The sequence below is a fragment of the Solanum tuberosum genome, unplaced genomic scaffold, assembly GCF_000226075.1.
Source record: "Solanum tuberosum cultivar DM 1-3 516 R44 unplaced genomic scaffold, SolTub_3.0 scf00576, whole genome shotgun sequence".
Taxonomy (NCBI): Eukaryota; Viridiplantae; Streptophyta; class Magnoliopsida; order Solanales; family Solanaceae; genus Solanum; species Solanum tuberosum.
The window spans coordinates 183,330-193,158 of record NW_006239506.1 but is presented as its reverse complement, the minus strand read 5'-3'; the positions used below and the strand labels follow the sequence as shown (position 1 = coordinate 193,158).

The window sequence follows — 9,829 nt, the reverse complement described above, 5'->3', positions numbered from 1 at the left end:
ATTGTTGTATCTTCATCAGAAATGGCAAAAGAAATCATGAAAACTCAAGACCTCCATTTTGTAGATAGGCCACAAATTATGTCCACAAGTATCATACTTTATGATTGCACGGACATAGCCTTTAGTTCATATGGAGATTACTGGAGAAATATGCGAAAGGTTTGTGTCCTAGAACTTCTTAGTACAAAAATGGTCAAATCATTTGCTTCAATTCGACAAGAAGAGATATCAAATCTCATTTCATCTCTCCGTTCCAGTTCATACATGATCGAAATAAGTTTATAATGTTGGTAAAAGATATTTGTTCATTAATTGGAGGATTCGACTTAACTGATTTATTCCCTTCCCAAAAGTGGCTCCATAATATCAGTGGAATGAAATCCAAATTGTCAAAGGCACACTCAAAGGTTGATGAAATCTTGGAGAAAATCATTAATGATCATCGAGATAATCGAGCAAAAGGTAAGAAATATAATGGTGAGTCTGGAAATGAAGATTTTGTTGATGCTTTACTTAGAGTAATGGAGAGCGAAGAATTTGGACTTCCCATTACAAATCAAAACATTAAAGCAATCATACTTGTAAGTATAGCGCATCTTTAAAAGTAATTTTATTTCGTGTTATAAATCTTTTAAACTTCGATATTTATACCTTTAATTTTACATGTAGGAAATGTTTCTAGCAGGAACTGAAACAGCTTCTACAACAATAATTTGGGCATTTTTAGAACTAATGAAAAATTCACGTGTCATGGAGAAAGCACAGCTCGAAGTGAGAGAGCGATTGGATGGGAAAAAAACATTTAACGATTCTGATTTGGAAGAGTTGAACTACTTGCAATTCGTTATCAAAGAAACATTAAGGCTACACCCTCCGGCTCCTCTATTATTCCCAAGGGAATGTAGAGAGGAAACAAAGATTGATGGACACAATACCTGTGAAAACCAAAGTTCTGGTTAATGCATGGTCGATTGGTAGAGATCCCAAATACTGGCATAATTCAGAAAGCTTTATACCTGAGAGATTTGAGAATAGTAGTATTGACTTTAGAGGAAATCACTTTGAGTTTATTCCATTTGGTGCAGGAAGAAGAATGTGTCCCGGAATGTTATTTGGTTTAGTTAATGTTGCACGTCCTTTATCCCAATTACTTTATCACTTTGATTGGAAGGTCCCTCATGGAGTTAATCCAAATGATTTGGACACGATTGAAACAGAAGGATTAACAGCCAGGAGAAAGAATGATCTTTATTTAATTGCTACTCCATTTGGTCACTCTAATTAAATACATAGACATAAAGAACTTTGAATTTTATTTAAGGTAATTAATAGCATATTTAAGGTGATGAATAATAAGGCAATAGAGTCTATTGTATAATAGAGTAAGTTTTTTTTTTTTTTTTGCATGTATCTGTATTTTCATATTTGTGACTTGTAAACAATGATCCATATATATGTGAAATAAATAAAACATTTAGATATATGATATCCTTTTTCAGAAATATATATATATATATATATATATATATATGGCCTTAATATTTATATTTTTTGAATTATGTAGCTAAATTTTGACGGATCTTTTAGTTCCATATCCAATATGGTCATCAAATTAGGCCCCTTGACCTTTTCCAAAGTAAGTGAAACTTCACAATCAACTTTAATGGTTGTAACTTGTATGGACAAACGTTGAAATTTCAAAACCTATTCGATATTGACCTATCATTTGTGATAGTTCAGGAATATATTTGTTCTTTTTTCGAATATTTAATGACACTATCAACATTTTACTATTGTTGGTTTCCATAAAATAAAACACGATATATTATGAAACAATACTTAACAACCATCCAAACAAAGTGTAAGAAAGTGGTATCATGCAACCTCTCGGTATCTGAAATTGAATGTTGATGGGACTATTCCAATGGTAGGCAGCACTCCATCAAATCATGTAAATAAAATAACAAAGATAGGTATAATAAAGAATAAGTTTAGCTCGCCCATACCACTTATGAACGATTGAATAACACAAGTAAAATCTATCCATCCACCAAATCTTTGTGAACAATTGAAGATATATGCAATATTTGCTCATCATTTATTTATTTATCATCATATTCATATTCATATTCATATTCTTCATATCATAATATATTGCTAAAAGTGGGAACAAAAAATGTTAAAAGTTGAAATACCATTTTACCCCTACACTAAATAAAAATATTATAAAATAGCTGATCAATTAAATATCAAATAGTAATTGTATAATATTATTATTATATTATACTAAATTCTAAAAGTGGAAAGGTGTTAAGTCAAAAATTCAAAGAAGAAAATATTCATAGAAAATTGTTAGACATTTTTATCCTTTTAAAAATAATAATCTACCTTAAACTATTTCTTATTTCTAATTACTTTATTTAAAAGATTAAGTCCATAATTTTCATATTTTCATTTTCATAACTTCCACATCACAGTAAAGGATGGTGAATTAGAAAGACATTAATGTTTTCATGAAGTAACATACATTCATCTTAATGCATTTAATGGATTACAAATTGTAACGATCGGGTTCCGTCGTTATAGAATTGCCAACGGGAGGAAATTTGGGGCTGGAAAAACTTTTTCGTAGTATTAGAATTTTCCCAACCTTGTCCAGATTTGAATGAAATCGGAGTAGTTGAGGTGTAGGGAAATCTAGTAACAATCGAGTGGATTAATTATGGTTTTGATTACATGAGTGGTTAGGTAACTCATTCTGTACGACCTTACATAATTGAATTTGGATGAGTAGATCTCCGAGAATTGATCTTAGCGTGAAAGGTATTTTCTGAGCGTCGTTGATTAGAGGTGTGATGTGGAATGGGGATTTGGAATTCTTTAAAATAACATTCTATTTCGATTTTGCTGCTTTTGCGGGCGTCTCTGCCGCTTTGGCGGGGCCGCTGTGGCAGGATGGTGGCCACTGTGGCGGGCGAGACGGGACTTAAAATCGTAATTACTCACTGGTTTGAAAATGCCACTGTGGCAGCGCAAGGTGTTGCTCTGGCGCTACCGTAACAGCGGGATGAGGGTCGCTGTGGCGGGCCAAACGCGACTTAAGGTCGTAATAAACCTCTAAACGACCTATTTGGCCCTTTTTGACTTTTAGAGCTAAGGAACGAATCCCAGGCAATTTCTACTCCTTTTTCACAATTCTTGAGGCAAAAGGTAAGCTTTTAACTCTCCAAATTTATTTTTCGATCCGTAGAACGTAATAAAATGGGTCAATGTTGATGGGGGAGGGTTTTGATATTGAATATATGGTGGAAACAACCCTAAATTGGATAATTAGGATCATGAGTTGATCTAGGGTTTGTTAGAATTGTTAGTAATCTGGGTAATTAATAATTGTTTATTGATTCCCGTATTATATTGATTGTTTGTAGACCAAGAACAAGCGAAACAAATCTGGAAAGGGAAGAATCAAGTTTCTTACGGTTTCAAGCTTGTTTCGAGGTAGGTGGTGGTTGTGATTCTATGATTATGTGATGTTTGTTTGTTCTTACTTCATTATGATACTTGTGTATATATGAATGTTGCAATGTTGATCACACTTGATGTAAATGAGATAGATGAATGATGATTGCCATGAAATCAGGATGTAAATGTATGATCTTGATGATGTACTTGTGATTGTGAATGTGGTGTGTGAATGAGATCGGTTGCCACGTTCCGGCATAACTAACTTGGATCGATTGCCACGTTCTAACATAAATATGGGATCGATTACCACGTTCCGACATAACATTGGGATCGGATACCATGTTTTGGTATGCTAACTGTTTGGGTTTGGGTTCTGTGAGAGGACCAATGATTTGTGATAAATGTATAATGATGAGCATGTTGATAATATTATAGATGTTGATATATATGCATGTTATTATAATGTTTTTTGACTTGCTTATGTTACACTAGTGGGATAGCCGCATGATCCTACCAGTACACTGTGGTTGTGTACTGATTCTGGACTTGCTCTTATTTTTGTTGAGTACAAGGAATTTTCAAGCGGCTATTGACAGACCTCGCTTAGGAGATTAGAGATCGTCGCATCGAATTCAAGGGTGAGCCAAATCTATCGGGATGCCATGTAATTCTCTTTCGTCTATGTCCACCATTTCCGAACTTAGACATTTGTTTTAGTTAGTTGATTAGTTCATTAGTTGGGGTTGTGACCCTTCCGATTTAGACTTGTTATTTCGTTAGTAGTTTTGGTACATTGACTTTCAGGTTCTAGGTTGTTTCTTCCGCATTTGTTTAGTATAGTTCCTTAGATTCTTGTTGAAGTTTATGAGAACTTCATTTATGAGTTATTTAATTTGTTTTAGTAGTTTAAATGCCTTAGTTTTGGTTTAGTTGCTTGTTTTGAGGTGTAGTAGTGGTTCTCCCACCGGAGGGTTAGTGTGGGTGCCAAGCACGACTTTCTGGGTCGTGACAAATTGGTATTAGAGCCTAGGTTCATGGATATTGATGTTCCGAAATGAGTCTAATAGAGTCACAGAATGGTACGGGGATGCCTTTACTTTTCTTCAGGAGGCTATAAGACTTTAGGAAATCAATATAGTTTTCTCTTGTCTCCTTTCATGCTATAACTTGATTCCAATTGGTATTTGACGATTCCAATTGGTATCTAACCTCCTTCACTCTTCTGTCCGCAGATGGTTAATAGTATGTTCAACGGCGCCAGGCCCGCAGCTCCCGTCAATGCTCCGATTGAGGAATCTACAACGAGAGGTCGCGATCGAGCCAGGGGTAGAGGAAGAGCTAGGGGTAAAGGTCATGGAAGAGTAGCACCCGCCGTGAACAAGGTACCTATTAAGAATGTGCCTGTGAATGAGAACCCTCCGGCGCAACATAAAGAGATAAAGGAGAATGTGGATGTTGAGGATGTTGAAGAGATTGGACAAGAGGAAGAGGTACCGGTTAGAACTACAGGTACTCCTCCCTTGGACCCAATGTTAGCTCAACAGATCATGTCGTTCTTGAAGGGATTGTCTAGTCCTAGAGTGCTTCCATCTGGCCAAGCAACTCAAGCACCCGCTAATCCCCCTGATGCTAGCACTGCGCCCAAGAGGGGTGGAACTGGAGGTAATGATGCTTTCTTCCATCCTTTGTTGGGTTCTGTTATGACGGGATATGAGCATGACATGTTGACTAAGTTTCTGAAGCTTAAGCCTCCGGTATTTCTTCGTTCTGAGACTGAAGATGCTTATGAGTTTATCTTAGACTATTATGAGAGGCTGCATAAATTGGGTATTGTTCACCAACATGGGGTTGAATTCGTGTCCTTTCAACTTCAAGGTGAGGCCAAGCAATGATGGAGAGCTTATATGAATGCAAATCTTCTACTTTACCTCCACTCACTTGCACCCAATTTCATGCTTTGTTCCTAGAAAAGTATGTGCCTAGAACTTTGAGGGATCGCAAGAAGGATGAGTTTATGGCCTTAGAGCAAGGTGTTATGTCTGTGGCTGCTTATGAGGCCAAGTTACATGCTTTATGTAGATATGCTACACAGTTGGTTACTACTAAGGAGGAGAGAATTGAGTTATTTATTAGAGGTTTGAATTCTGAGTTGCAAGTATTATCTGTTCATATGACTTCTGCAGGGAAGAGTTTTAATGAGGTGACAGACTATGTTAAGAAAGTGGAGGGGGTAAGGCGAGACGGACAAGCCAAGGCGTTGGCAAAAAGGGCCAAGAACTCGAGTAACTTTCAAGGTTCTTACGCTAGGGAGTCCAGAAGGGCAACGCTTGCAGCCAAGTAAATTCAGTCTGCTATGCTCGCTTCTACAGGTAACTACTCGGGAACTCCATCTTATAATATTTAGGATAGCCCAGGAGTCGCGCCTTCAGCGGGAAGCAGACCATCATTTGATCGTATATGTTATAACTATGGAGAACCTGGGCATATGAGGAGAGATTTTCCCCACCCACGTGTGTTAGATTCCGCACAGTAGCATTCTAGAGCAGTGATACCTGCGGGGAATGTAATAATGGTCGAGGGCGTCCACAATATGAGCGAGGAAATGGTAATGGTAATGTGGGCAGAGGTAATGTGCAACCAGGCAGGGAGGTGGTTCATAAATATGATAGGGACTCAGTTTTATGCCTTTCCGGGCAAGAATGAGGCAGAGATATCTGACGCGGTGATCATATGTACATTCTTGTCTGTGACCGGATGGCTAATGTGTTATTTGATCCGGGTTCTATTTATTCTTATGTATCTGTGCGATTTACCTCCGAGTTTGATATGATTTGTGATGTACTTGATGCCCCTATCCATGTTTCTACCTCAGTTGGAGAGTCAGTCATAGTCACTCATGTCTATCGTGCTTGTCCTATTTTGTTTATGGGTTTTCAGACTTGGGCTGATTTGGTGATTTTGGATATGGCTGACTTTGATATTATCTTAGGCATGACTTGGTTGCCCCCATATTATGTTGTGTTAAATTGTAATACTAAGTCTGTAACTCTAGAAATTCCAGGAGGGAAAATTAGAGTGGGAAGAGGTGTACAAGCCTAAGCAGGCTAAAATCATATCCTCCATTCGAGCTAGGAAACTGGTAGGGCAGGGTTTGTTTAGCTTATTTGGCTCATATCCGGGATGTTAAGGTTGAGTCTCCATCTATTGAGTCTATTCCTGTGGTGTCGGAATTTTGAGAAGTGTTCCCAACTGATTTTCCTGGTATGCCTCCAGATAGAGATATAGATTTTTGCATTGATTTGGAGCTTGGTACGCACCCCATTTCTATCCCTCCATATTGCATGGCTCCGGCAGAATTAAGAGATCTTAAGGCTCAAATCCAATAACTTCTTGATAAAGGATTTATCCGGCCTAGTGCTTCCCCATGGGGTGCCCCAGTTTTGTTTTTAAGAAAAAAGATGGTAGTATGAGAATGTGTATAGATTACCAGCAATTGAATAGAGTCACTATTTGAAACAAGTATCCCTTGCCTCGAATATATGATCTTTTTGACCAATTTCAAGGTGCATCAGTCTTCTCAAAAATTTATTTAAGGTCTGGTTACCATCAATTAAAAATTAGGCTTGAAGATGTGCCCAAGACAACGTTTAGGACTCGCTATAGGCACTATGAATTCCTAGTCATTTCCTTTTGGTTGACTAATGCGCCTGTAACTTTTATGAGTTTGATGAATGGGGTGTTCAAACCATTTCTTGATTCGTTTGTGATAGTTTTCAGTGATGATATTTTGGTATATTTGAAAAGTGAGGAAGAACATGCCGACCATCTTTGTATTGTTCAGGGTGTTCTTGCGAAACAAAGGTTGTATGCTAAAATTTCTAAGTTTGTGAATTTTGGTTGAATTCTGTTGCGTTTTTGGGGCATATAGTTTCAAAGGAAGGGGTAATGGTAGATCCTCAAAAAATTGAGGCGGCTAAAAATTGATTTCGGCCTAGCTCTGTGATGGAAGTTAGGAGTTTTGTGGGGCTCGCTAGCTACTACCGTCGATTTGTGAAGAATTCTGCTTCTATTGCCACTTACTTGACTAATATGACTAAGAAGGAGATACCATTAGAATGGACTGAAAAATGTGAGGAGAGCTTTCAAAAGCTCAAGACTCTCTTGACTACCGCACCTATCCTAGCATTACCGGTGGAAGGTAAGGATTTTATAGTTTATTATGATGCTTCTCATTCTGGATTGGGCGCTATGTTAATGCAGGATAAGAATGTTATAGCCTATGCGTCGCGCCAATTGAAGATGCATGAGAGAAATTATCCAACCCATGATTTAAAGTTGGTGGCGGTAGTATTTTCTCTTAAGATCTGGTGGCATTATCTTTATGGTGTTAAGTGTGAAGTGTTTACTGATTGTCGTAGTTTGCAACATGTGTTCACTCAAAAGGATCTGAATTTGAGACAACGAAGATGGATGGAGTTACTCAAAGATTATGATGTGACTATTCAATACCATCCGGGTAAGGCTAATGTTGTGGCAAACGCTTTGAGTTGAAAAGCGGTAAGTATGGGTAACTTAGCTTACTTGAGTGTAACCAACCGACCTTTGGCCAAGGAAATTTAGACCTTAGAGTCTAAGTTCATGCAGTTGGGCTTCTCTGAAAAAGGTGGGGTGTTAGCTAGCATTGAAGTTAAGGCCACATTCATTGAGGAGATCAAGGCTAAACAAATTGAGGATGAAAATTTGAACAAACTCAATGAGAAGATGGCGAATGGTAAGGCACAAGAGACCACTCTTGATGCGGATGGTGTACTTAGTGTGAAAGGGAGGATTTGTGTTCCTCGAGTTGATGACTTGATTCAAAAATTATTGGCAGAATCTCATGGTTCACGATATTCTATTGATCCGGGTGTGACCAAGATGTACAGAGATCTGAAACGAATTTATTGGTGGTCGGGCATGAAGAAAGACATAGCAGAGTTTGTGGCTAAGTGTCAAAATTGTCAACAAGTGAAGTATGAACATCAAAGGCTTGCAGGTTTACTTCAAAGGATGTCAATTCCAAAATGGAAGTGCGAAAGAATAGCTATGAATTTTGTGGTTGGTCTACTCAAGACTTTGAGGAAGTTTGATTCTATTTGGGTAGTGGTTGATAGATTAACCAAGTCAGCTCATTTTATTCCGATAAGAATAGATTATAATGCTGAGCAATTGGCTAAAATTTATGTGAAAGAGATAATGAGATTGCATGGAGTGCCCCATTCTATCATCTCAGATCGTGGTACCCAATTCACTTCCAAGTTTTGGAGGAAATTACATGATGAATTGGGCACACAAATCACTTTTAGTACAGCCTTTCATCCACAGACGGATGGACAATCTGAGAGGACCATTCAAGTGTTGGAAGACATGTTCAGGGCATGTGTGATTGATTTTGGAGGGCATTGGGATAAATTCATACCTTTGTGTGAGTTCTCCTATAATAATAGTTATCACCCCAGTATTGATATGACACCATTTGAAAAGCACTATATGGAGGGGATATAGATCACCCATATGATGGTTTGAGGCTAGAGATGTGAAACCTTTGGGGGTTGATTTAGTGAATGATGCTCAAGATAAGGTAAGGAGTATTCAAGCTAAGCTTTTAGCAACCCAGAGTAGACAGAAGAAATACGCTGATCATAAGGTAAGAGACATGGAATTTCAGACCGATGAGAATAGTCTTCTTAAGGTATCACCTATGAAAGGGGTGATGAGATATGGTAAGAAAGGTAAGCTAAGTCCTAGATATATTGGTCCCTTTGAAGTTCTTGAATGTGTAGGGTCGGTGGAGTATAGATTGGCTTTACCTCCTAATCTATCCGGTGTTCATTCGGTATTTCATGTGTCTATGTTGAAGAGATATCATGGTGACGAAGATTATATCATTAAGTGGGACTCAATTGTGTTAGACAAAGACCTCCAATACGAGGAAAAACTGATTGCTATTCTTGATCATGATGTACGTAAATCGAGGACCAAGGAGACTAAGATCGTGAAAGTTCAATGGAAGCATCGTCTAGTTGAAGAAGCTACTTGGAAAACCAAGAGGGACATGCGAGACAAGTATCCCTAATTGTTCGTCGAATCAGGTACTACTTCGTTCTTTCTTTAGCCTACATTTCCTAAGTTGTCACTCGGGGACGAGTGATAGGTAAATTGGTATCTATTGTAACGACCGGCTTCCGTCGTTATAGAAATGCCAACGGGGGAAAATTTGTGGCTGGAACAACTTTTTTTGTAGTATTAGAATTTTCCTAACCTTGTCCAGATTTGGATGAAATCAGAGTAGTTGAGGTGTAGGGAAATCTGGTAACAATCAAGT

At 37.9% G+C, this 9,829-nt stretch overlaps 1 protein-coding gene across 1 annotated transcript; it reads left to right on the top strand.

The window, feature by feature from the left end:
* The first annotated feature begins 264 nt into the window (after positions 1–264).
* LOC102586587 (premnaspirodiene oxygenase-like) lies at positions 265–1,378 on the top strand. Its single transcript, XM_006365851.1, has 2 exons — positions 265–581; positions 670–1,378. The coding sequence occupies exons 1-2, from the start codon at positions 285–287 to the stop codon at positions 958–960; spliced, it is 588 nt and encodes a 195-aa protein (XP_006365913.1). The 5' UTR covers positions 265–284; the 3' UTR covers positions 961–1,378.
* The last annotated feature ends 8,451 nt before the right edge of the window (positions 1,379–9,829 follow it).